Source organism: Myodes glareolus, chromosome 24 (assembly GCF_982192425.1).
Source record: "Myodes glareolus chromosome 24, mMyoGla1.1, whole genome shotgun sequence".
Taxonomy (NCBI): Eukaryota; Metazoa; Chordata; class Mammalia; order Rodentia; family Cricetidae; genus Myodes; species Myodes glareolus.
Window position 1 is genome coordinate 16,249,395 of NC_142049.1, and position 27,759 is coordinate 16,277,153.

At 45.8% G+C, this 27,759-nt stretch overlaps 1 protein-coding gene and 1 long non-coding RNA gene across 4 annotated transcripts in view; one reads left to right on the forward strand and one right to left on the reverse strand.

The window, feature by feature from the left end:
- Crtc3 (CREB regulated transcription coactivator 3) overlaps positions 1-27,759 on the forward strand; it is a 100,319-nt gene that overhangs the window by 33,520 nt on the left and 39,040 nt on the right. For both annotated transcript variants that reach the window (XM_087901486.1, XM_087901485.1), the window contains exon 3: positions 27,000-27,119. In XM_087901486.1, the coding sequence (XP_087757612.1) occupies positions 27,000-27,119 (120 nt within the window). The remainder of the gene's footprint in view (positions 1-26,999; positions 27,120-27,759) is intronic.
- Positions 313-24,418, reverse strand: LOC125400777 (uncharacterized). 2 transcript variants are annotated; one of them, XR_015736373.1, is made up of 4 exons: positions 24,145-24,418; positions 16,622-16,724; positions 10,290-10,434; positions 313-3,264 (listed from the first exon to the last, which is right to left on the reverse strand). It is a non-coding gene; the product is annotated as an uncharacterized LOC125400777 (long non-coding RNA). The 2 variants fall into 2 exon arrangements; XR_007232089.3 differs by lacking the exon at positions 24,145-24,418 and adding an exon at positions 20,586-20,749.

A 27,759-nucleotide genomic window follows, 5' to 3' on the forward strand; every position in this document is an offset into this window, starting at 1 on the left:
GAAGGGGTGGGAGGATGGGATGCTGGAGATTGAACCCAGGACTTCATGAGTGTTCACAAGTACACCACCACTAAGCTAGACTGCTAGCTATTCCTGTTTGTTTATTTATTTGCGCTCTCTCTCTCTCTCTCTTTCTCTCTCTCTCTCTCTCTCTCTCTCTCTCTCTCTCTCTCTCTGTGTTTGTACATTGCAAGCCACAGAGCATGTGTGAAATCAGGACAACTTGCAAGGGGAATTGGTCTTCTCCTTCCCCCATGTGGATTCTGAGGATGTCACCTTGGCAGCTGAGCCACCTTGCCAGCCCCTATTCTAATTTATTGCTTTGTGACCTTATGTATATACCTTTTATTATTGCGTGTGACGCGTGTGGATGTGTGCTTTCCTGCCATGCCCCACCTCCATCTAGACCGTGTTTGGAGTTTAGTTTTCTTCTTCTTTTCTTGGGTTTCAGGATTGAGCTCAGTCTTGGGCGGCAAACACTCTTGTGCACTGAGTCATCTCACCAGCCCTATTCTAGTTTTCTTGAGTGCAGAGGAAAACACTTCCTCCACAGATGTTACTGATGTTAGCCAGGAGCGATTTGTTTGATTGAGACAGAGTCTTACTATGTAGCCCTGGTTGGCCTGTAATTCTCAGCATAGACCAGGCTGGCCTTGATGTTGTGTTGATTCTCCCGTCTCTGTATCCTGGAGTGCTGGGGACCCCGGGATGTGCCCCTGCACCTGCTGGTTTCGGTCTTGCTGTGGTGCTGCAGACTGAACCCACTTCCTAAGCTGCAGCCCAGCCTCTGGGCAGGAGTCTCCTCGTGGTTAGAGGCCAGACCACTGAGTACTGAGCTCTACTCTGTGTTCTGTCACTTGGTTTTTCTGCTGGAGTGGAGAGTGCCGTCTTATTCCCCTTTTACCGCTGCTTAGACAGGAGCATCCCCAAGGTTACAGTGACAAGTGGCAGCATCAGGATTCTGACCCAGAATTTTTACCTTTTTTTTTTTGTTGTTGTTGTTGTTGCTGCTATCTTTTTCAGGCCTTTGCTCTTATTTAACAAATAAAATGAGACACATAGAATCAATTTGTTTTCAGTGGAAATGTGTTTTATCTGTTTCCAATCTGTATAAATGCCCTTTTAGGCCTCTTGGAACCTTCAAATGGCCACTTAGTGTCACCTTTGCCTGGTCATTCTCTTAGGTTATACCCTGTTTATTCATTCCCTCAGCCACCTGAGAAATATTTTTGTTAATATAATCCTACTTTCAGACCTAAGCAAACTTTTCTTCCTTCAACTACCAAAGAGATGTTTCCTTTTTTGCAGTCCTAAGTCCCCCATGCCCTGAGAATTTCACACTGGAACTTGGTCAGGAGAGGCTGGAATTGGGAATCTGTAGTCCGGATGGAAGTGGTCCACTAACAGGAAGCCGGCATCCAGAGCAGGAGGACTAGCAGGATCCCAAAGGCCAGAAGGGAGGATGAGTGGCTAGCAGGTCCTCCTTCCTCTGACGTGCCTATGCCAGCACTTAATCTCGTCAGTATCTCATTGCCATCTTGGCATTCATGAAATTGCCCAACAGGCCCACTGGACCAGTCTGTGCCTGTTTAGCCTCTGAGTAGTTTTTGAGGTTTGTTTAGAGTTAATTAATTAGGGTAGTCATTTAAAAGTTTTGATATGGGCAGCCATTACATGTTAATTAAAATGAAAAAATTAAAAGCTTAGAAACAGCTTCAAGCAGGGAGACTGTTGAGGCGAAGCCTCGAGGACCGCACAGCACAGCCATGGCTGGGCGCCTGCCAGCAGTGGGGACTCCAGTTTGTCGTAGCCTCTTTCCATTTCGATTCCTTGCCCTGGGATAACAAAATTTATGCACCAGAGGGGACTCTGTAGTCCTTTAATGCATAGATGGGAAACTGAAAGCAAGAAAAAGGAAGCAGCTAGCCTGCAGCGCCCCAGCTGTGGGGTGCGGGCGAGAGCTGTGCTCTCCTGGCAGAAGCTCTCCAAGCGCTGTGCCAGCTTTGCCGTTGCTTCTCAGTGAAGTAGAAAGGGAAATTTACTTCTTTCTTCTTTCCGTCTCTCCTCCATCCTTTCCTCTCTTTTATCTCTTTCGTTTTTGTTTTGCTGTTGAGACAGGAGCTTGCTATGTAGCTTTTGGCTGGCACTATATACTTTTGACTGGCATGGAACACATGGTGATCCTCCTGCCTCTGTGTCTTTCATGCCAGATGACAGGTGAGCTTCAGCGTCATAATACCTGACTCCTTTCTTTTCTTTAAGTCAAATTTCCGCTAGGAATACTTTGTGTCCATGCTACTATTACTACCGGTACTGGCTAACAAAACCAGGCTCTGTCTGTTCCAGGTGTTACATGCTGTGGCTAAGTGCTTTGTCTGTTAGTTATTCCTCACAGTAACCCTGGAGTAGGTACTGTTACTGTCCCCAGCTTACACGCAGGGTCAAAGATGGGGGTTACCACGGCTCGAGGGCCTCCCTAAAGGCAGGTTTAAGCTTATGCTTGTTTGTAGCCAGAGCGTCCCTCCCAGTAGCTGTTGTTCTTTTGTTGGTTTTCTGAAACAGAACTATTTTCTCTGAATGCAGAAGTTGAAACCTGTTAAGGAAATTCAACCAAAGTATTTCTTGAAGAAAAAAAGAAACCATTTCCTGATTTCTTCATTTGTTAACTCCATGACATCATTAGGACTGGTATACTCTGCTCTCCTGATTTCATATCGAGAAGAAAGTGGTGATAATCCTTAGGGAACTTCTGAAGCTCTTGGCAGCAACACTTGGATCCTTTGACTTTTTTCCTTCACCCTTTGATTTTTTTCTGCCTTTCGTTTGGTTCTTGAAGCTTGTAGAATGTGCGTCCCTCATCATGGAGTAAAGGCAGGCAGAGAGGGCGGTCCCGAATTAGTCCCTGCAGTGACTGAGCTCCTCCGGTGGTGCTGGGCAAGTTTCTATAAATTGTGCCCAAAGTCTGATGATCTCCGAACCCAACTATCTCTGACCATTTGGGTTTGTTTGAATTTTCCCATGGGTAGAAAAATCAGGAAGTAGGAAGCTAAACCAGCAAAGAAACTTTTGGAAGTGTATTTGTTGTTAGTGGCGTGCTACGCTGCAGGCAGGAGTGGCAGAGTTAGGGCTAGATCAAGAGCCTGGGCTGAGACGCTCTCTTCCCACTCTCTTCCCGTCCCGAGCATTGTGTTCCAGAAGTGGAGTGTTCCAAGCCTCAGTTTCCCTGTCTGTTTGATGGGGTAGCACTGGTCCCTCTTCACAGAGCTGCAGTGAAATAAGAGTGTGAGCATCAGTATTGTTCTGGCACATTCTGAATGCCAGATCAGGTTCATTATGAGGCCAAGAGTTCGGCCTTGTCAGTCATTCAGTTAGGAAATAATCTGAGTTACTCTTCGGTGTTGATGAGAATTCTGAAATTTGTTTCAAGTATTATTACAGACTTTGTAATTTGGTTCATGTCTTTTAAAAGTAGTTTAAGACCATGTTTCACATGAGTATGAAAAATATTAAAACTTTAGCCTGGTGGTGGTGGTGGTGCACACCTTTGATCCCAGCACTCGGGAAGTAGAGGCAGGCTAGGCAAGTGCTACACCCTTGATCGCACATTCGAGACTAGATCACTTTTCAGCACATACTCAAGGAAACTTGTAGTAGTTTCTTCACTAATACATATTTAATGCAGCTGTCCTCGTGACACCAAATAGTGACTACTATAGCTAACCCAGAAGGCTATAATTTAAATCATTATTTTTTAAAAAAGCTATTATTAGGACAGACGTAGTGGTGTATAGCTGTTATTCCAGTTCTCAGGAGGCTGAGGCAGGAAAATTGTGGCAAATTTGAGGCCAATCAGGACTACATAGTAAGTTCTAGGCTAGCCAGGGCTATATAGCGAGACTCTGCTTCAAACAAACAAACTGGGGGATTGGGGGAGAGGCGGAAAACAAGCCAGGCGTGGTGCACACCCTTTTTAAACCCAAACCTTAGAGGCAGAGACAGCAGTATCAGAAGTTCAAACCTATCCTTGGCTACACGGCACGTTTGAGGCCAGTCTGGACTGCATGAGACCCTGTCTGATGAAACAGACCAACAAAAAGAAGTGATTTGGAAAAAAAAAAAATCTTACCACATCCTCCTAAGAACTCAGCAATGCAGTCATTGCTGAGTGCAAAGTGGCAGTCCCCAACAGTGACAGCAAGGTGGCACGTTTGGCATGCGTGTACACTACTTGAAAATAAAAACATGCTTTTCATTCTGGCTTACAAAAGGCTTGGGCTTCAGCAGGGTGCAGTGGTGCGGGAGAATTATCTATATTCTGTCAATCATATTTTAATAAAACGCTGATTGGCCAGGCAGGCAGTATAGGCAGGAAAGTCAGACAGGAAGTAGAGGTAGAACAAAGAGACTGGGAGTATCCTAGGAAGCTTCCTCTGCCAGTTCTGCCCAGACCACCGGAGAGGAAAGATGTAAGCTGCCCCGCTGGAAAAGGTACTGAGCCATGTGCTAGCGTAGATAAGGATAATGGGGTAACATAAGTTATAAGAGCTAATAAGTAGCCAGAGCTAAGGGCCAATCAGCTTTATAACTTATAGAGAGATCTCTGTGTGATTGATTTTCTCTGGGACTTGCCGGTTGTGGGGTACCGGGTGGGGACAGATAGATACCCCAACAAGCCGGCTCTCATGTTACAGTGCAGCACAACTTTCCTTACCCAGAAGGACTGTCAGCAAGGTCCTATCAAAATGTGCAGCTTGGGAACACAGCTGCAAACAGACACAGGGAACAAAGCCATTGAGTACAAACTATGGTTGTATCTGGACGTAAGGAATATAGCCCATCTTCCCTAGTCTGTGTGCCTAAATTATATAACGTGGTTATGTTTCTTGGTAGTAGGAATCTTATTCAGTACATTGTAATCCAGGGCTGCAAAGGCCGAGGCAAGAAGATTGTCACAAATTTGAGGCTAGCCTAGGCAACAAAGTAAGACCTTTTCTCAAACAAAACAAAATATTGGAACAAGCAGCCTTCACATATTTATTGCATACAGATTATAGTCTAGACACTCTGCTCGATGCTAGAGATACAGTCATGACCCAGACATGCCGGGTCACTGCTAGGCGGAACTTCAGGCCAGAGGGACAGATGGATGATTTTACAACTTTTAACACCACGTGATAAACCTACAATTGAGTGCAGAGCTGGAGCACCTCAGAGTGGTGCCTAATCCACCTGCAGCCAGGGACGCCTTCCTGGAGGAGGAGGTGGTGGTGACGTCACCCACGGCAGTGCCACGGAAAGCGTTCTCACAGGAGACGCACATGTGGTCGGGAAACCCAGGAGGCAGGAGAAAGGAACCGAAAGTTGGGTGATTCTGAGATTGCCAGCACTGTGCAGAGGGAGCCGTGGGAGCCCAGAACCGATCATGCACCACACTCCTGTGTTAAGGAATTTCCAGTTTGGCTTGAGGACAGAGCAAGGCTGTTGAAGGATGTTTATTGCTGTTTGCGTACTTATTTGTTTGCTCTTCCAAAATTTTAAAATAAAATACATCCATACCTATATTTAATAAGTAAGCTCACAGTTGGTGCACACCTTTGATCCTAGCACACAGGAGGCAGAGGCAGGTAGAGCTCTGTGAGTTCAAGAGCAACCTGTTTATATAGCAAGTTCTAGTCCATCCGGGGCTGCATAGTGAGACCCTGTCTCAAAGCAATCAAACAAAAACAAATAAAAAAACAACAAAACAAACAACAACAACAACAAAACCCTTCAGGTAACATTGAAGCCTTGTAAATGAAAATCCAAGACCCCCTTCTCTCTTTGACATCGTGTCCAAATTCTAGTCCCCAGCAGGATCAAATCTTTCTAGAGGCTTTCTGTGCATATGCAAGCTTCTCAGCCTGTGTTTGCACCCTCTCCTTTTACTCAGATGGCATTGTGTCACCTAGTACACACACACACACACACACACACACTTTTGTTAGTTGTAAACCCAAGGCTTTGTGCACTCTACCACTGAGTTCTCTCTCCAGCCCCTGTATATTTCTTTTGTCTTTTCCGTGTGTGGGTGAGCCCAGATCCTGCAGCATTTTAGGTAATGGCTGACCACCCTAGCCCTCATATTCTTGTTAATACAGCCCTTTTACTTGACATTGGCGTACACACTTGTATTCCCAAGTACTCAGAAGGCTGAGGCAGGAGGATCACTTGAGTCCTGAAGTTCCAGTCTAGCCTAGGCAACCTAGTGAGACTCCCTGTCACACACACACAAAGCAGCATAGTTCACTTTTGTGTGCTCTTTCATTTGCTAGGCCAGTTTCATACTGAGAGAAGCTTACATGTAATTGTTCATTAATATAAGGGGAAATGGGGTGCATTCTATAATCCCAGCATTTGGAAGATGGGGGTAGGTATGTAGGAGGAGGGCCCGCTTGTTTGTCCCAGCCATCTGGCTAGTTTAGTCCCGAAATAATCACACAGAAACTGCATTGATTAAATCACTGCTTGGCCCATTAGCCAACTTCTTATTGGCTAACTCTTACATCTTAGTTTAACCAAGATCCAAAATGCAAGGCTTTCTCAGCTACACAGCAAATTTGAAGCCAACCCGAGCTACAGGAGACTTTGTCTCAAAAATCAAAATAAGAAACCCCAGAGCAAAACTGCAGTGAGCATCCTGACAGCATTCATTTTTGGATTATTTCCCTGTGGTGTCTGTGCACAGTTCCTAGAAGCAAAACAGTGAAGTACAAGTCAGACCTGTCTTCCCAGTGTGAGAGGCTGAGGTGGAGGAGGGTGAGTCTGAGGCTAATTGACCTGGTGTAGAGACACAAAAAAAGGTTTGTGTGTGTGTGTCTTTATTATTTTTATATGTACAGTTTAGTGGTGTTATGCATCCTCATTTGTTATGCAAATCTGATCTCCAGAATCTCTTCACTGAGGAAATTAGAAAGTCTGTGCCCATTAAATAACAGCTCCTCCCCCAGTAACCACCATCCTGCTTTCTGCATCTTTGACTTTGACTGGGCTTGGTGCCTCATGAGTGAGATCATACACCCTTGTCTTTGTGTAGCCAGTCTCTCTCCTTTGGCATGATGCCCTCAAGGCTCATCCTTGCTGTATTGACAGGATTTCCTTCCTTTTAAAGGCTTAGTAATATTACCTTGTGTGTATATACCATCCATTTACCTGTTCATATTATGATGGACGCATGAGTTGATTTCACCCTTGGCTGTTGTGCTTAAAGCAGCCATGAAAACAGCTAATAAATATGCTTTTGGAGGCATACTCAGAAGCGGTTTTGCTGGACCATAAGGTATTTTTAGATGGGTTCATTTGCACAGGCTGAAGAGGTGCCCTGGGGAGCTGGGAGTGTAGGTGTGCGAACCGCAGCCCTCTTCCTTGGTGTTTTATTCTGCTTCCCTTGTCACAGCAGGGACTGATCCGGAGCTGGGTATTTGGGCTCTGCCACTGAGCAACTCCAGCCCCAGCTCCTAGCTTTACTGTTGGTTTTGGGGCGATTGCTATCATCTTCCCAAGGCACTCACACCATTTTATAGTCCTCAAGCAGGGAGCCCTGGCTTCGTTGCCGCTGCCGTAGTAAGACACCCTGAGTAAAGCAGCTTCGGGGAGGAAGGACTTGTTTCCGCTCAGCCTTCTGTGATTTGTGAGCTTAGACGGTCTTTGTTTTTAGGGTAGTTACCCCAACAGGTGTGAAGGGGCACCTCATTATGACTTCGTGCCTCTCAGATCATTAGGCATGAAGCATCTCCTCATACAGTTCTTGGCCATTGGTATCTTCTTTGGGAAATGCTTGTTTAAGTCATATCTGTCATCATCTTTGCCAAGAATGTAGCAGCAAAAATCAAAGGCCATCTCTCCTTGTTTAATCAACACAGCTCTTGCTATGAGTGAAATTAATTCATTCAACAAATAAAAATGAAGGAGCCCCTGCTTGCTTGCTTGCTTCCTTCCTTCCTACCTTCCTTCTTTTTTTTTTTTTTTTTCTTCTTTCTTTTTGGTTTTTTGAGACAGGGCTTCTCTGTAGCTTTGGAGCCTGTCCTGGAACTAGCTCTTGTAGACCAGGCTGGTCTCGAACTCACAGAGGTCCTCCTGCCTCTGCCTCCCGCATGCTGGGATTGAAGGTGTGTGCCCTTTAAAAAGACAACCGCTCGGCTGTCCCTAGCTTTCTAAAATCCTGGAAATGTAGCATGTAATTCAGGCTGAACACTTGCCTTTCTGTGGTCACGAGTGGTTCTGAGTACTTTATCTTTTATTAGCGTATACGAACGCTCTGTGTGAAGCAGATCGGCTTTTGGTATGCTAGTTGTCTGTCATTACCTTCAAGTTGCCCTAAGTGTTAAAGCAGCACACACTTTATCATCTGGCAGTTTCTGTAGTGAATCCCAGGCATGGCTTACCTGAGTTGTCAGTTTCAGGGGCTCGCCAGGTTCATCCAGTTAGGGGCAGGGGCTTGTTCTCATCAGACTCACCTGGGGATTATCTTCTCCTCTCTCAGGGTAGCCAGTTCACCTCATGGTTAAAGCACTACTGCATCCATGTGGGGCAACCGCTCCTCTGAGCTCCTCGAGGCCACTCCAGTGTCTGTTTGCTGTACAGCAGCTTACTCTGCCAAGCCGGGGAGAGAAAGGCTGGCTAGTGCTTCTGCCGGTGAAACAGGAGTGTTCTGGGGATGATGTCCCGTCACCCTGGCTGTATACTGTTAGTAGAGGCCTGTGGCAGGCCCTGCCCGCAGTTAAGGACTGAGGATTATGCCCAGGCATGAAGACTGGGAGGTGGGGACTGTTGGGGTCCCCCTTTGCCTTGTTTACCACAGTCTTCTATGTATATTCCAAACAATCTCTCCTTCAGAATGTGTCTGGGAGTTTTCTGCTCTGTATATTCAAGACATTGGTATTTTGTAATGCTGGGTTTTAATCTCTAGTGCACTTAGAATAGACTTCACTCTCAGACGCCTCCTTCCCTCTTTTGAACATCCATATCCTATCCTAATACTATTACTGTTTTGGTATTTGCTTCCCACCACCCCTGCGCTTTGAGACAGGGTCTTCAGAGTTCGAGTCTCTCTCCCTCGGCCTCCTGAGTGCTGGGATTACAGACATGTACTGCCATACCCACTGAGTATTTTTATTTTATTTGTGTGTACATGTATATATAATGTGTATCTGCGAGCGTGGGCATGCATGCCTGTGAAGATCAAAGCACAGCTTTCAGTAGTTGGTCGTGGAGGTCAAACCCAGATTCTCAGCACAGCAAGCATTTGTACTGGCTAAGCGATCACGTCAGTCCGTGTTGGTTCGTTTGTTTTTCTAAAAGATTGATTTTATGTTTAATTATATGTACTTGTGTGTGCCTGTGTGTGAGTATGTGCACATGAGCTTAGATGCCATTGGATTTTGGGTGTCCTAGAGCTGGAGTTATGGGTGAGTGTGAGCCACCATAGGGTGCTGGGAACGGGCTCAGGTTCTCTGCACGAGCAGTGTGCTCTCTTCACTGCTGAGCCATCTCTCCAGCCCACTGCCATTTATTTCTTACATGATTTTCCCCCCAAGTTTTCTTCCTATTTTGGTCTGCTGCTGTGGCTGTCCATTTCTTAGTCTGTCTTTGTAGCTGTGTATTACTGTAGGTATAGAATGTAGCCTTTGAGTTTAATTTTACTTACATGTTTTTCAGGTATATGAATACATATTCACATAGTCCAGAACCAAGGGCAAATGAAAGGGTGTGCAGCCCGGGTATCCTTTCGTCTCCGCTGTAGCTCCTAGTTCCCTTCCCAGCAGCAGTGTTTGCACATCTTGTTCCTTCAGAGGCCGTTTACATACACATCACCAGTGCTCCTCTGACTCTCTTACCTGCATTTCTGGACCTGGCTTTTCTTCCATTTAGTGTATCTCGAGGATTTCTCTATACCTTTGTTTGTTTGTTTGTTTGTTTGTTTGTTTGTTTGTTTTTCGAGACAAGGGTTCTCTGTGTAGCCCTGACTGTCCTGGAACTAGCTCTTGTAGACCAGGCTGACCTGTAGGGATCTGCCTGCCTCTGCCTCCTGAGTGCTGGGATTAGAGGCATGCGCCACCACCATCCAGTCCTCTCTATACCATTCTTAAAAGTGTATTTGCTGTGTGTGTGTGTGTGTGTGTGTGTGCAGGCATGTGTGTGTGCATGTGTATGTATGGTCTATGCATATGTGTCTGCTCATATTTGCATGCAGGTACTCGTGTGCTGCCAAGGATATATGGAGGTCAGAGGACAACCCGGGTGCCAGTCTTTACCTTTCATGGTGAGACAGGGCTCCTGTTGACTGTTGTGTGTGCTCCCAGGGATGCTCCTGTGCCCATCTCCCATGTTACTGTGATCACAGATGCTTGATTCCATGTCCGTTTCACATAGGACTTTCTTGTGCAGCCGGTGCTTTACCTGGTGAACACAGAGTCTCTCACTACTTCAGAGCTCACCGATCCAGTGAGACCAGCTGTCTAGTGACCCTAGGTCTCCCTGGTCTCTTCCTCCCCACTGCTAGGGTTCCAGGCATCTGCCATCGTGCCTGGTTGGTAATGCAGGTGCTGGGGATCCCAACTCAGGTTCTTTGCTCGAGTGACAAACACTTGGCCATTGGAGCCATTTCCTCAGCCCCTCTTTAAAACAAAACAAAATAACAGTCTCCTATTAGATGAACTTAACATAGCTTATTCTTGTTACACATGCGGTTTCATATACGTACAGGTATAGCTGTAAGAACAGTTTCCAGAAGTGGATTGATGGCGCAGTTGTAGGTTTACCATGTACTGTAGTTCATCCTCCCAGAAGGAGCACCAGTTTATCCCCGTGCCCGTCCTGTTAGCCTCTTACCCACATCCTTCCCAGGGTTTTGACAAACTTTGTGATCGATGTTAATCCTTTGTAAGCTTATAAATGTCTGTTGGGGGGATGTTTACACGTGCATGTATGTGTGTGCACGCTTATGCGTGTGCAGGTTCGCATTCACATGGAAGCCTAAGGTGTTGTTTCCCAGAAGCCATCAACCTTGCCTTTAAATTTTTTTCCCCTTTGAAGCACGCACTTGTCTGTATGTGTATGTGTATATGTGCATATGTGTTCGTGTGTGAGTACAGGTACACATGTGTGTTCTGTAGAGTAATTATGAGGGTCGGGGACAACCTTGGGTGGCAGTGGTGCCTTCTGACCTTCCGTCTCTACCTTGTTTGAGGCAGGGACCTGTAGTTATTTGCAGCTGCACGGGCCAGGCCACCTAGCCTACGAGATTCTGGGGTTCTCTTGTGTCTGTTTCTCCTCTCGCTGGAGGAGGGGTTGCCAGCTGTATGTGGGTTCTGGGGAATGCAGCTCCAGTCTCTGTGCTTGAATGGCAAACACTTTACTCACTAAGCCGTTTTCCCAGCCCCGTGGGGTTTTTTGATTTTTTTTTGTTGCCTGTTTGTTTTTGAGACAGGCTCTCTCTGGGACCTGGGGTTGAATAATGAGGCTAGGCTAGATGGCCAGCAGATTTGAGGGATTCATCTGTCATTGCCTCCTGAGCGTGGGACTCCGGGTGCATGCCATCATGCCAGCATCCTACATCAGTAATGGGGACCAAATTCTTTGTGCTCCACCAACTGAGCCTCTCTCCAAATCCTCTATGTTGATTTTCTGTTTTGTTTTTGCTTTTTGAGACATGTTTTCTCTGTGTGCCCTGACTGTTCTGGAATGAGCTTTGTAGACTAGGCTGGCCTTAAATTTACAGAAACCCTCCTGCCTCTGCTTCCTAAGTGCTAGTATTAAAGGTGTGCGCCACCACCGCTTAGCTAGCTTTCTATATAGTTTTAATTTGCATTTCTCTTATATATGAAGTGTGCGTTTTTCCTGTGTTTTTGAGCCGTTTGTATCATCTCTACAAAATTTATGTCTTTTGCTCTTAATTTTGGTGATCGGTTGTTATATGTTAGAAAATGTGGCCATTTTTCTGTGATTTGAGTCATGCATATTTTCACAGCTTACCATTTCTTATTAGACTTTATGATGGGATTTTTCATGTATTTTTTTTTATGAACAAAAATTTGGGGACTGGGACTACAGTGCAGTTGTTTCAGTGCTTGAGTTCCAGGCATGTGCCATCTGCTAGCTTCCTTTTGTTGATGTCTGTCCTTGTACCACCGTCACACTGTTTTGACTAATTATTTTAAGTTTATATTACATTTTAAAATATTAATCCACTTTCATGTGGCTTCTCAGTTATTTTTCTTTCTAGGCTATTCTTGAATGTTTGTTCTCAAGATGATTTTTAAATTGACTTCTTTGGGTTTGCGGTGGTTTGAATGGGAATGACCACCAGAGGCTCATACATTTGAATGCATGGTCCCCAGTTTTTGGAACTGTTAGGGAAGGATGCGAAGGTGTGACTATGTTTAAGGAGGTGTACTAATAGGAAAGACTTTGAGGTTTCAAAAACTCTGCCTTATGATTGTGGATCTGAATGTACTCTTAGCAGCTGATCCGGCACCATGCCTGTCTGCCTGTGGCCATGATCCCTTTCCAAGATGGTCCTGGACGCATCCTCTGAAACTTTAAGCCCCCAGTAAACCTTTTTTTCTTAAGTTGCCTTGGTTACAGTGTCTTAGCACAGCAAAAGAAAAGTAACTAAGATAGAAATAATTTTTAAAATGTGCTGTCAGTAACCTTTGCACTGCTAAGCAGTACCAGCAGATTCATGTTTTAGGGACTTAGTCTGACTGCAGTGTGGGAGCAAGGTAGGAGGAAACAAGAATAGAGACCCAAAACAGGTATAGCTCAGCATGGCGGCACACACCTGTGGAACGGGTGAGTTTTAACCAGCCTGGGCTATACAATGAGACTTTGTCTCAAAACAATCAAAAATAAAACCCCAAACCACAAGGCTGTTTCAGATTTCTTGGGAAGAATAAATGAATGGAGAATTAAGGAGCAGGGTAGGGGTGAATGGTACTGAGGTCAGTGTTCTCAAGGAAGATTTCAAATGTTGTGGGTTAGGCAGCCAGATAGGGCTGTTCCCCGAGGTGCAGAGTTTATAGGTCGGGCTGGTGTGAGAGGGCGGAGGCAGAGTGACTTGTCAAGGTGTGCAGTGGGAAACATCCCCTGAAGCCCTCAGCACCTGTCCAATCCTGAGAGGCTGCAGGTGCAGTTGTGTGACTGACCCCAGGGAAGCTCAGCATTTAAAGCATGGTTCGTGGGTTCAGAATTCCGTAGAGGCAGAAAAACAAGAGAGTATGGAATCATGGAACAGCAGGTTTCAAAACAGAGCAAATAACTCCAATTTCAGATGCTTTTAGGATGCCAGTAGTTTAGGGGCTGCAACATCCATTTGAACTTAGTGGCAAGGAAGGGCTGTGGATGGCGTGGGGATCTCAGTGGAGAAAAAAAGGTCAGGAACCGAGAGCTGAGCAGGGAGCTTGCTGCTTAGAAGAGATGCAGGATGAGGGGGAGATGGTACATCATTCTGTTCCTGTTCCCTCCCCCCAAATTAACACTGAGAGACTTGGCTGTGCCCATGTGCTGATGGGAAGAGCCAATGAGCAGAGGAAGAAGAGGGTTGTGATCCTGTTGCTGTCAAGAGTAGCAGGGCTTAGAGAAGTCAGCCAACATGATGTGTCTGGAAGAAAGTATGGGCGCATGGGAAGATAACAGAGAGCTAGTGTTGCAACCGCAGCGCTAGAGGTGGAAGCAGGAGAATTGCCGAGAATAAAGAAAGGAGGAAGCAACAGCAGTAAACAAAACCATCTAAGAAATTGGAATCAGCTTTAGGAACTTAGTGAAAGAGTAAGTTTAAGAAGCAAGCACTATCCAGATACCTCAGCTGGTGAAGTTGACGGCTGCCAGGCCTAACGATTTGAGTTCAATCCCCAGAACACACGTGGTGGAAGGAGAGATCTGACTCCTGAGAGCTGTCCTCTGATTTCCATGTATTGCTGTAGTATATGTACCCACCCCCACACTACACCTCCTACCCTCACACAAAAATAAATGAAAGTAAAAATAAAGTTAAAAGGCAAGATGTAAGGACTGAGAATGTTGGTCAGTAGTATGCTACTTGCCCAACACGAACAGAACCACAAGTTCAGTTCCTCGTACTGAAAAGAATAAATTGAAAAATAAAAGGGATTGGGATTCCTCAGTTAGTTGAGTGCTTGCTGTACCAGCAAGGGCCTGGGCTCGGTCCCCAGAGCCTTCATAAGAACTAGGTGTGGTGTGTGTGCTTGTGGTCCCAGCCCCGAGGAGTCGGGTCACTGAGCTCAGCCTACTTGGCATGTTCCAGACCAGTGGAAGATTCTCTCAAAAAAGAAGAAGAGTGAATGGCTTTAAAGTACCAGTGTGGACCTCTGGCCTGGACCTGTATGTGCACACACTTGAATAAATAAGTAGTGAGAAAGCTATAACATATGTGTTACATATGTTACTATGTGTGCTCAAAGAGAGGAATAGAAGTGGCATCCATTCCTACTTGCTGTGCGTACGTCATCATTATTTGAAGGACTCAGAAGCTATTATCCTGGCTATGTATTGGGAAGCAAGAAGTGAAACTGGGGTTGGAGGTTTTCTCAGCATTCTCCATCTTTATATTTTTTATTTGTTGAGAATGTAAATAAATACTTACTAAAATAACTTGATAAAAATAGTTTATTGTTTTTAAAAATAATAATTCCAACAAGATGAATTTTCTTTTCGAGGCAGGTTGTATAGCTCAGACTGGCCTTGAACTTGCTGTGAGCTGAGGATGACCTTGAACTTCTGATTCTCTTCCTCATACCTTCTGTGTGTTGGGAATACAGGTGTGTGATCAGCCTGCCGTTTTATAGGGCACTGGGTGTGGAGCCCAGGACTTTGTACACGCTAGGTAAGCATTTACCCACGGAGCTCTACTGTCAGCCCCAGGGCGCGGATTTTTTTTAGCTTCTCCTGTCTCTAATAAGTGTCCTTGTTGTCTGTTGAGCATCTAAGAAACAGACTCTGGCTTTTTGTCTGAGAGAACTTTGCCTTTATTTGACTTACCCTGACTGGGGACCAGCAGGCTTGGGGAAGCATTCCTGGATCCCTGGGTCAAAGAAGAGGGCTACAGTCTGCCACGGCTGGTCCTATTAACTCTGGGCTTTAAGGCTTAGGGTCCAGACAGAAGGAAGAGAAGTCAGTGTCTTGATGGAGCTGATGTTCACCCTGGCTCTCCACAGCCCAGCTGTGATGCACACCAGCAGCTAATCTTTCAACTTTGTCACCCCGTCACCATTGTAAATGATGCCCAGAAACGACAAAACCTCAAGGATTTCCCCAAGTTAAGCAGAAGTAAAGACACAGAAAGTGGAAGCGGTGAGAAGGGCTCTCACATTCATTATTGCCTTCTGGTGTCTGAGCGAAGAGGGAAACGATTGCATGGATTTAGCGTGTTTTATTTTTAGTGTGATTGCATGGATTTAGCGTGTTTTATTTCTCATGTCTAGTTCTTACATTCCCCACTGATTATGACTCTCACTTGAGGCGTTGGAGGAAATAAAATCACCTCAGATCTTGGACGAGGTAAAAAGTTCAGTGGCAGAGTCCTCGCCTAAACTTGTATAGGACCCTATTTGCTTCCTGCCACCACAAAGAGAAGAAAGGAAGACGGTTCAGTATATGAAGACATTGAGACGCCACAGAAATACCATATTTGCCGGTGGCTGTTCGCTTTACCCATTGTTAGTGTACCAAGTGAAGTAACTTATCTAACCCGAGGGCTGGGTTCAGAGTGTGAAGTCACTGAGTCAGCATTCCGATTTCTCCCACGAAAATCCCCAGGTACTGTGTGTCTGAGGGGCTTTTTAACCACTGTTCTCAGGTCTAGACGATCACGGCTGCTGAGCCTGTGAGGAGTCAGTGAAGGATCCCTTGTCAGCTTTGTCACGGTGGCTCAGGACCTCCTAGATCTGTGGGCTGGACTGCATGAGTGTGTCATGCTTCGAGGTGAAGCCAGCTGAGCCAGCAGTAGCTGGGCTACCAGGGGCTACCAGCCCCACCCTTCCCAGCTGTAGGCTGAGAAGATGGGGAATGCTGCATTCCTTTCCTGGGAGAGAGCTTGCTAAGACCTTTAGTAACAGAGAAGCCAAGGCTGCTGCCCAAGCCCATGACACACAGTATTCAAAGAAAGGCTCTTGTCAGCTCAGTTGAAATGTTTCGCCTCCATGTCTAGGCAGAAGTAAGAGCTTGCAGGTAGGAAGACGCCATATGGGTCCTACAAGTTTGTCTGTTTGACAAAAGAATTTGAAACCAAATTAATTCAGCTCTAAGTAAGCAACCAGATCCAGTTTTTATTGTTGTTTTGTTTTTTGCTTTTGTTTGTTTGTTTGTTTTTTGAGACAGGGTTTCTCTGTGTAACAGTCCAAGCTGTTCTGGAACTCACTATGTAGACCAGGCTGGCCTCTAACTCACAGAGATCAACCTGCCTCTGCTTCCTGAGTGCTGGGATTAAAGGCATGCGCCACCACCACTGGACCAGATCCAGTTTTGATTAAATGGAAAATCCGAGAAGGGGTGAGGGAGGAAAGAAGGAAGAAAAAAAATTTAAATTAAAATAAAAACCAACCAACCCCAAAGAATCTGATCTGCTGACCTGTTCTTCAGCTGGGGTGGCTTGGTTCCTCATGGGGGCGACTTCTCATCTGAGCAGATGCCCTCAAGAGATGGTGAGTGTTTGGGGCATGCTGCAGCTCGGCCTGAAAGAGAACATGCCAGACACATGGTGCATAACAAAGGACTGCACCCCGAGAGTGTGGTGTGTTCCATGTCCAGTGGGACCAGGGATAAGGATGCTGCATGCTTGGCTGACCTGAAAGGTCATCACTAGCTCTTGTGACTTGGTGAATTCTGAAGACCAGGACACTGTGTCTCATCATGAGCAAGAAGCCAGATGAGGATAGTACCCTCTGCTCTTTTAAACCAAAAACAGGATGTAAGGGTTGCGGGTTTTTAACCCGGTATCTTCATTTAGAATTACCATGTGTTCTATCTAACTAAATGTTCCAGATTCTTTTATTCTTTCCAGACACACTTTTTCTTATACTTTAATACTTTTTTTTTTTTTGATTTCCGAGACAGGGTTTCTCTGTAGTTTTTGCTGTCCTGGAGCTAGCTCTTATAGACCAGGCTGGCCTCGAACTCACAGAGATCCACCTGCCTCTGCCTCCCGAGTGCTGGGATTAAAGGTGTGCACCACCACCACCCAACTTACTTTAATACTTCTTTTGTGAAATTAAATACTTGCTTTGTCCTTTATTCATTTATTTTTTTCTAGTGCTGGAGATCAAACTCAGCATTCCGGACAATTGCTCTGCTAAACAACTAAATATTCTTATTTTGTTCTTTAAAGACATCAGTAATGGGCCAGTGAGATGGCGCAGTGGGTAAAGGTGCTTGCTGCCAAGTTTGATATCTGAGTTCCATCCCAAGAACCCACATGGTAGAAGGAGAAACCCTGCTCCCACAAGTTGTCTTCTGACTGCCACACTCATACTGTAGAGTGTGTGTCTGTATACATAGAAATAAACACATGCTTTTAAAAAGATGCCACTAGTAAAGTAAAATAGCAGTAGATAAGAAAGAAAAACAGAACATAAAGATAAACATACTCTGTAGGGGTGAGGGGAGCTTGCTTTGTTAGCCAACTGTATGTACTCATTACTAGTCTCAATATCTTACAGGTTTCTCCCCCCTCTGTCTGCTTGGCATTAGACTAGGACCTTGTACGTACTAGACAAGTGTTCTACCAGTGAACTGTATTCCCATCCGTTTTGCACTTTTTAAGCTGAGACAGGGTTTCACTAAGTTCCCCTGGCAGGCTTTGAACTCACTCTGTAGCTTAGGCAGGCCTTGAACTTTTGATTCCCTGCTCCAGCCTCCTGAGCAGCTGACATCACAGGCCTGCGCTGTTAGGCTTGCTACAGTGTCCTCCACGTTAGTATCGCCCAGACTTTGTTCTTCTTGTCTCATCTAGTCCATTCCCCTCTTAGGTTTTGGGGTTTTTTTTCCTTTTAATCTAAATTCTAGATCTCTCTGAAACTCAGTGATGTGTCTCACTGAGTGTAATCACAGCGGTGAATCTGGTGTGAGTCAGAATGTAGCAGGGCTGTAAGGAGGGGAGCAGAGCAGCACCCCACGACTGTCTCCTCTACCCATTCCCTGTGGCAGGTGCTTTGATCCCTTCCTAAAAGGGGCCCTAAGCCTCCACCTGACCCTCACACCCAGAGGGTGCCCTCCTGGTGAGCCCATTTCTAGGCCTGGCTTCCACTTTGCCGTGACCTGGCTCAGCTCAAGCCTGGGTTCGTCAAAAACCAGTTTTGTCTGAGGACTCTGTGACCTACAACAGAGCAGTTCTCTGCTGGGTGTGATGGCACATACCTATAACCCTGTGCTCGAGAGCCTGAGGCTGGAGGATGTTCAGTTTGAGGACAACCTAGAAAACTCGCAACCAAACAAAAGCCCAAACCATTTCTTCCCTCCCCAGTTCTTTCTGTCGTCGGGAGAAGCACATGAGCCTCCTGGAGATGAGTGGGCAGGCCTGGTTTCCCCAAACCAGGGGCTCTAGTCGCACTCAACGTTTAGAGGAGCTACACTGAGCAAACGGTCTTGCTCACCACCAAACACATCACTCCAGGCAGTTTGAAACTTCTCCGGGAACCAGAACAGCCTGACCTGGAAACAGAGTAAAATGCCTCCAGACGGCTCAGAGCCTGCGTTATCCATGGCCACCCCCACCCCCGAGGATTTGAAGTTGAAATTTTTTGTTTTATTATGGAAATTTTTAGCTGTACACAAAAGTAGAAAGAATAAAATAATGAACTATTACCACTTTTAATAATTAACAACCAGCATCTTACCACTTAAACTTTTTGATCACTTGTGCTAATGATGAAAAGAGTTTTGTGTCACCAGTTTGGGCGCATTGTTTGTTTATACGTTGTCTGCATATGGTACTTTCTGTTAAGCACACACACAAATATAAAGCTGAGTGGGAACAGAACTATCTTCATACCGCGAATCCCTTGGGGGACACACTCTGCTCTGGAGCCTGAGTTGTTAGAAACATTAGATAATTAACCAAACATGTTGGCACCCATTACATGGCAGGCACCATGTGGGTGCTGGAGAGAGGGCTTAGAACTCAGTCTCCAGTCTGTTCCGCCAGGGTATCATCTGTCTCTCCTCTTTAGGCCTGAGGAGCCCTGCCAGAGACCTGGCTGCCCTTTTCATCCTAATCTTTAAAGACTGCCCCAGCTTAGCGCAAGACCCGACACTCTAAGCCTGCCTTGCGTGTTCTTTGTTGTGCCCTTGTATACCTTGTTTTCTGTTTTGAGCCAGGGTCTTACTGTGTATCCCCTGCTGGCCTGAAACTCACCCACTGCCTTGGCTGCCTAAGTGCCACCGTACCCCAGCCTTTATTCCTTGTTTGGACAGATTATTTTGCCTGACCCTTTGTGATCATACTAGCTGCCTTGATTGTCGCCTTAGCTACCAAAACAAATAACCCAGCAATCAAAACCACATATTTTTGATGTTTTGTAGAGTAATCTTTTAGCTTGGTCTACCAAGCCAGGCTCACTTTGCTTTATGTGGCGTTTGAGAGTAAGGATGAGGGTCTGACACCTGGAGAACAGCCTGACTTCAGATCTGCAGCTAAGAGCGTATAGGAGTTTGTGAACTGAAACCCCATTCTTTCCTGGATTCTGATTGCAGTCAGGGAGCATGGCAGGGCACTGGCACATCTGCCTGTGGGCAGGTTGTATTTTGTCATGTGTGCTGGTTGATTTTGTCAGCTTTACACACGTTTAAACATACCTGGGAAGAGGGAACCTCCATTGAGAAAATGCTTCCATCAGATAGACGTGTAGGCAAGTCTGTGGGGCATTGTCTTGATTAATGATTGATGTGGATGGTCCCTGCTCATGCGCACGTGTGCGTGCATGTGTGCGTGTGTGTGTATGTGCGTGCGTGTGCACGTGTTCCCTGGCCAGGTGGTTCTGGGTTGTTTAAGAAAGGAGGCTGTGTAAACCATGAGGGGCAAGCCAGTAAACAGTTTTCCTCCATGGTTTCTGCTTCAGTTCCTGCCTTGACTTCCCTCAGTGTCCTGTGGTCACCCGGCATATGTAAGCCAAAATAAGCCCTTTCCTCCCAAGTTCCTGTTGTCGTGATATTTTATTGCAAGAATAGGGACTCTCATGAAGACATCGTAAGAACCAAAGGAGTTTCTGGAGGTGTCTGGAGCGATCTCCTGTTGGGTCCTCAAGAGAGACACAGTTCTTACTATACATGCCCTTCTGAAAAGAGCAAGCCTGTAGCACATCTCAGTTCCAGCCCAAGTATAAATAAACCCTGGTCATAGAGCTTGCCTTAACCCCTACTCTTCCTCGGCTGAAGTATGCTCAAAACCAGTGGCCAGTCTTCACAGATCTACCAGAAACTAAAGAAACAAGCTAAAGCGCTTCACTAGGACAGGCTAGCTAAGGGGTCATTTTGTAGAGCTCGGTGATCTATTTCTGTGTGACCTCAGGCCCAGCATTGACTCACCCGGCCTGTCTTACCTTCCAGCCAAACTCGCCTCCAGTCGCCTTGCTTACCCTTATCAGGGAAGCAGGAGGCAGCTGTGGGCCTGAGTACAGAGAGACATGGAGGGCTGTTGAAGCAGCGTTTTCAGTCTCTGAGAAGGAAGCATGGCTGGACCAGTAAACAGCTCTAGGGCTTTCAGTCAGCTGGCTGTTTGTGACCTGCCTCAAATGAGATCATAGGTGAACGTCAAGTCATAGGTGTGTTATATACATCACAGCATAGTCAAGTATCTTAGCAGGCATTGTCACATGACTTACAGATCTTCAGTAGATTTACAAACATAGTAACATTTAATAAGTGTGTGTGTGTGTGTGTTGCTGATTATTGAATGAATGAACTAAGGGATAACTTATGAACTAACACACAGGTGCGCTCCCACTGAGCTACAGCTTGAGGGATATATATCTCCGTCCAGCCATCTCCTGGAAACAGAATCTTACTGTGTAACCTAAGTCGACTCTGACTCTATTATCCTTCTGTCTCAGTTCCCTAGCGCTGGGATTTTAGGCATATACCAATATGCCTGGGTAGAAAGAGTCCTAATAAAGAATTGATACATCAGCTAAAACTCCATTTAAAATCTCAGAAGTTGTTGGTTGTATGTAGACCACTTAGCAAAGAAGGCAACGTGATAAGATATAGAGATCACTGAATGAGTCCCAGAGATTCAGAATTCAAGTTGCCAGGCCGCTGGGCAGGCCACCACACACCTGTAATCTCATCGGTGGTAGAGGCAGGAGTCTTGGCTACATAGTTTAGGGCCAGCCTGGGCTGTGTGAGAGGCTCTCTCAAAACAAACTATTTAACTAACAAAAAAAAAAACATATTTCTATTTTGCCTTCCTGAGAACACTCACTCCATCTCTTGGGACCTTGTTCCTGCCTGTAGAAGGAAGACCCAGATTGCCCTCTGTGCAGGCCTTGCTTTATTTGCCTAATGCACTCTGGTAGACCAACAGCCCTGTCCCTGCCTTTGTTTCCCCTGTTACAGACTAAAGAGGCCTATGTGTGATATAAGAGAGAATCTCGGGCTCCCTTCCTGTGCGCTTTGGCTCCCACCTGCTTCTGTCATTTGATTTCTTGTTTATTGCTGGGATGGATGAAATTGCTGCATAAATGATACTGAATCATGATATAATTTTGGGTGACTTGGAAGTTTCAGGCCAGTATGCATTCCTGGTACTAACGGTGGTTTTTATCGTTTTTTGCGGTTTTATCTGTTATTTGATCTCTGTTCATCACTGTTTCTACAGCTACCGAGAGCTGCTCTATAGATTGTGTCTGTTTGAGAATATTGGTTGGCCAATGCTCTGAAAAGATGCTGAGGTTTGGACATTGTCAATCAGAATTTTCAAAAGATCCATTTATGGGCTAAATCTTGATCTCCTGTCACTTTTTAAACAGCTACCTTTAAACTTCTGGGCTTAAGCAGCCTCTGAAGTAGCCAGAGTTCCAGGCGCATACCACCAGGATTGGGTTAATATACATACAAACGTTCAGATGTGTGTGCATGCATGGTCTGTGCATGTGTCTGAGTGTCTTGGTTGTGTTGAAGATCAAACTTGGGGTTTCATGCATCCTAGGCAGGAACAGTTTATTTCTAAAATGTTAGCAAAACTTCTTACATGCAAGAATGTCAATTGATTAGCACTGGACGGTGATGGTACACAAAGAAACCCTGTCTTGAAAAAACAAAAACAAAATAAACAACCTTAAGCTAAAATTTATTTTCTGTTTGCTGCAGAAATAAGGTATGTCTTTGTTGACCATAAATAAATTGTATACTATTGCATATGTGCACTTTTAAAATTTATCATTTATCATTATTATTATTAATTATGGTTTTTTTGAAACAGGCTTTCTATATAGCCCTGGCTGTCCTGGAACTCACTATGTAGAATATGCTGGCCTTGAAGTCATAGAGATAGGCATGCCTCTGCCTCCCAAGGGCTGGGATTAAAGACGTGTCATTATACCCAACTTAATTTAAGATTTGTTTATTTTTATTTTATGTGTATGGGTGTTTTGTCTTTGTAGCACGTGTGTTCAGTGCCCTCCAAGGCCAAAAGAGGTCATGGATCCTCTGTCACCTGCCATGTGAGTGCTGGGAACTGAACCCAGGTTCTCTGGAAGAACATCCAGTGCTCCTAACCCCAACACAGTCTCACCAGCCCCATACAGGCCTTTAGTACTGATAATACCTTTAAATTAACATACAGCTCTCTAACTCTAAGACTTCAGCTCATTGAATGAGGAATCCACATATATTTGCCAGTGAAAATGGGGAATTCTAATTAACCACGATGTAATGACAGGCCAGCAATGTTGTATACCTGAGAGAGCCAGCAGAAGTGTGTCAGTGGTGACAGTGCTTTTACAGCAGAGGCAACGTACTCCTCTGGTCACTAGCCTGGACTAGATCTAGTGGAAGGTGATGAAACCAGCTGCACCAGCTGTAGCTTCCAGAAGTGATGTGATGTGGAGACCTAGGTCTGTCACATATGTCTCACGTATATGTGATCACCTGAACACACCAAGAGCCCTAGCCAGGGCTGGGAATGCAGCTCAGCGGCAGAGTGCTTGCCTAGTACCGTGGTGGTGCACATCTGCCATCCAGCACTCGTGAGGTGAAGGCAAGAGGCCCAGAAGGTGAAAGTCATCTTCAGCCAAGTAGGTGGGCAGCCTGGGCTGTATCAGAATCTGCTTAGAAATAAAGCACGCAAGCAAACAAATCAAAAAAAAAAAAAAAAAAGCTGGATATTCCTTCTGTGGAACCCCTCCCATCCTAGCAAACTGTTTCTTCCTTTTCCGTAATAAATCTGTGTGCATGTGCATGTGAACACACGCATGGGTGTGGGAGACTGAGTCCTACCCGGGATCTAGGTTCCTTGGGGAAGAGCTCTGCGTGTGTAATATAGTGCACTATTAGCTCTGGGTTTCTTCTCTGAAATCCACAACCTGCAGAGGCCTGGTGCTGTAAACCTGTAGCTTGGGCTGCTGCGGAGGCGGAGGCGGAGGCAAGAGCATCACAAGTTCACAAGTCAGCCAGAGCAACAATTTAGCAAGACCCTATCACAAAGTTAAATGACAACCACCCCCCCCCAAAAATCCACCAGGGCTGGGAATGCAGCTCAGTGTAGAGTGTTTGCCTAGAACTGCAGGCTCTGGGGGAGGGGAGAGCAAGCAAGCAGCAGTGCGGTTTCAGAAGAGGCCTGTCGGAAAGGGTCTGCTCTCAGTGCTGATGTGGCTCGCTGCCTTGTCGGCCACCTCTTACCTGCGAGGCTGGGCCAGTTGGCTGCCCTTGTAGGTGTATTTTTCGGAAAAATTCAGTGTACAATCCTTTACAATCCTACAAGATAAGGAGAGCCTGAGAGCAAGGCTCTCTGCCTGTGGACATCTAGTTCCGACAGTAGGTTGAGCAGCTTTCACTATCCAGACATCCCCTTTCCTCATAGCTTGCCCACAGAGACAAAGGAAGAAGTGGCCTTAGCTATCCCCTTGCCCACCTGAGTGTTAGCCTCAACCCACTCCCTACCTCTGGAGCTCCGTGGAATCTTGTTTATTGGGTCAGGCTCTACTCCGAGTCTGCCCTCCTGCAGAATCTTTCTTATCTCTTGGGTCGCTACCCAGACATATTTCTCTGTGCTCTCCCCCAGCAATCAGGTCATCCTGTAAGGCAGAGCCAGCAGGCCAGGTCCTTGCTGGCCTCTGATGTGAACTTGCACTTTCAGGCCATTGGTGTTGTTTTTGGTTGCCACCAACAACTCTGTGCGTTCCCTCCCTCTGCTCTCCAGTGCTCAGGGGCCCACTTGACCAGCACTGGCTCCAGACTCTGAGGTTACTTGGCCAGCCGTCCCTTTATTGTTTGAGAAAAAAACTGAGTTATCCCAAACAAACAAGAAGCCATGGAAATACAACTGAATTTGGGTTTCTCCCACAATGAGTTCTTGGAATTGTTAGAAATTCTTTGAGATGACTTTTCCTCCTCTGTCGCCCATGCTGTGCTCATCAGACTTGAATGCTCCGCACTGTACCCCGGAGTCTCAGATTCTGAATCCCTTAGAGTGCTCCTCGGAGCCGAGCTGAGGCCCTCCTAGAAGTCTCTAGGCAGTGGTTCAGACAGTCTTCTGGCTTTCTGCCTCCTGGTTTTCCTCCTGCTCTCCTCAGCGCAGGCCTCCCTGCCATCACTACCATAGCAGAAGGGTTTGCTGCGGGAGCAGCCAACCCAACCCTGGGCACTCAGCAGACATCCACTTTTCACTTGGATTACCAGTCAGGAACTGTAGGGCACCCATGGAAGCGCTCCTCCTGTGTCTTTCTGCAGTCCAGGCAGAAGGAACATGCTTTACTTCTCACAGCAGAAAGAAAAGGGTATGAGGGTTTGTTTGGACAAGATACACATCCGTTTGCTCCTAAGTCATTAACCACTGCCACCTCGAGTCGCTCGGTCCGCTCACCTCCCCACTCCACAGTCATGCGTTCTAGGCCCCCATTAGGTCTTAGAGGTGGTGAGGTGTGAGGTCTGGGTCTGTCGGGGCCATGTAAGGAGGCTTCCAGGGGAATCGGTAGGGTGGCCTTGAATATGATCTCTTCCATGCACATCTGCCCTCCCTTCTAATGCCCACATACAGCTGGGACAGGGCAGTCCACGCATAAGGGCTCTCACTTCATTTTTTTTGTCTTAATTTTATTCCCTTTATTTATTGGCTTGTTTATTCCTGTGTGCTATGGCATGTGAGTGGCGGTTGGAGGACTCTTCATGGGAGTCATTTTTCTCTATCCACCATGTGGGTCCTGGGAGGATCAAACTCAGGCCATAAGGCTTACTGGAAAGTACAAATTTTTTGTTGTTGTTGTTGTTTTGGTTTTCTTTTCTTTTTTAAAAATAATTTATTTATCTTTATTTTGTGTACACTGGTGTTTTGCCTGCATGTCTGTCTGTCTGTCTGTATGTATGTATGTTGTATCCCCTGCAACTGGAGTTACACACAGTTGTGAACTGCCATATGGGTGCTGGGAATTGAACCCGGGTCCTCCAGAAAAGCAGCCAGTGCTCTTTAACCTGTGAGCCATCTCTCTAGCCCCTGTTGTTTTGTTTTTCAAGCCAGGGCTCTGTATAGCCCTGGTTGTCCCGGACTTGCTTTGTAGACAAGGCTGACCTCAAACTCACAGAGATCCACCTGCCTCTACCTCCAAGTACTGGGATTAAAGGTGTGCACCACCACCTCCTGACCTCATTTCGTATTCTTAACAAGCCTAACTGGAAGCTGTCATTCCTACCTTACTGATACGGAAGCCAGAGTAACTTGTTAGCAAGAGGAAGATGTCGCGGTGCCTCCAAATCCCACAGTTTTTGAACTGCAGTGTAAATGGCTGGCTTTATGAGCTTTAAAAATGAAGTTCTGTATGATTTCTGAATTAGTATAGACAGGTTGTATATTGTGAAATAATGTTAAGTACAAAAACTAGATCTCAAAAGTATATTGACTTTCAGCCAGGTGATGGTGGTGGCACATGTCTTTAATCCTGGTACTCAGAAGGCAGAGGGAGGCGGATCTCTGTGAGTTCAAGGCCAGTTTGGTCTACAGAGTGAGTTCCAGGACAGGCTCCAAAGCTACAGAGAAACCCTGTCTCGAAAACAGCAACAATAACAACAACAAAATGTTGCACAACGATGTAAAAGTTATACACAAGTAAGCTTGAAAAGCAAAGGAAAAATTAAGTACTTTTTAGGGCAGCAGATATTTAATTAAATAAATAATTTTTATTTGTTTGTTTGTTTGTTTGTTTGAGACAGGGTTTCATGCTGTAGCCTAGGTTGGCCTTGAACTTGTGAATCTTCTGCCTCTGCCCCCTCTAATTCTGGGGTTACAGGTGTGTGTGCGCGCGTGTGCATGCCCATGCATATGGGTATGCATTCTGTGGAACTTGCATAGAGGCCAGAGGACAACCTGGCAGAAACAGTTCTTTCCTTTCACCTCTGTGGGGTCTGGGTTGAATCCAGGTTCGGGCTTTCGAGGCATGCACCTTTACCCACTGAGCCGTCTTGCTGGCCCGGTAAAAACATTTTAAGATAGAATTGTAGCTCTCAGAAGGCAAGAAGAGACTGAGAGAGCTTGAAACCACAGTCCCTTGGTTCTCCATTTTCTAACTGTGACAATTTTTATGTAGAATCTGTCTGCTTCCACATTATCACATTAGAGACTATTTTGATATATTCTGTAATTATGTAGAAACAGAGTCACATGTGATATGTTATTTACCTTGACACAAAGCACCAGCGTGCAATAGTAAAAGTAGAAACTCGGCTTTTCGTCTTTATCAGTAGCTCTTGAGGGTGAGTGGCAATATCATGGTTAGAGGCCAAACGTTCTTCCTTTCTCTCTGCAGCCGACATTTCATCCAGCTGATAATGTTCGCGGAACCCGCCACCATGGGCTGGTGGAGAGGCCAGCCCGGAACCGCTTCCACCCCCTTCACCGAAGGTCTGGGGAGAAGCCAGGGAGACAAATATCCTTTTTCACTGTCTGAGGAGAGTGTGAGTTCTGAAATGCTTGAGAAACGAGCGCTCAGGATTTATCTCACTGTAGCTCCAGCTGATCTTCTGAGAGGAAGCAATAAAAGTCACTGAGCTCAAAGCTGTCAACATTTCTGCAGCCGGATTGGGCAAGATCATGGTAGGTGTTTATGAAAACATCGGGAATGTTCTGTTGAATGACACAGCAGAACATAAACATGTAATCCAGGCATGCCAGGCGTCCTCAGCATTGTCTTCAGAAACCAGCAGAGTTAAGCTTGACTTGGAATCAACTTGGAGAGATTTAGTCTATCTAGCAAAAAATGGGCAAATTGATGTTTGTATGATTGTTGACCTGATGACCTGTTTTTGGAATTTAAAGGAGAAATCTCATAAGATTGTCTGTTTATATAGTTTCAAACTCAGTAAATGATAAGTAAGATATAAACTTGATATTTAGGGAAAAAAATTCTTTTAATTTATGTGCACTGGTGTTTTGCCTGCATGTATGAGGGTGTCAGATCCTGGAGCTGGAGTTACAGTTGTGAGCCAACTTGTGGGTGCTGAGAATTGAGCCTGGCTCCTCTGGAAGAGCAACCAGTGCTCCTAACCACTGAGCCATCTCTCCAGCAG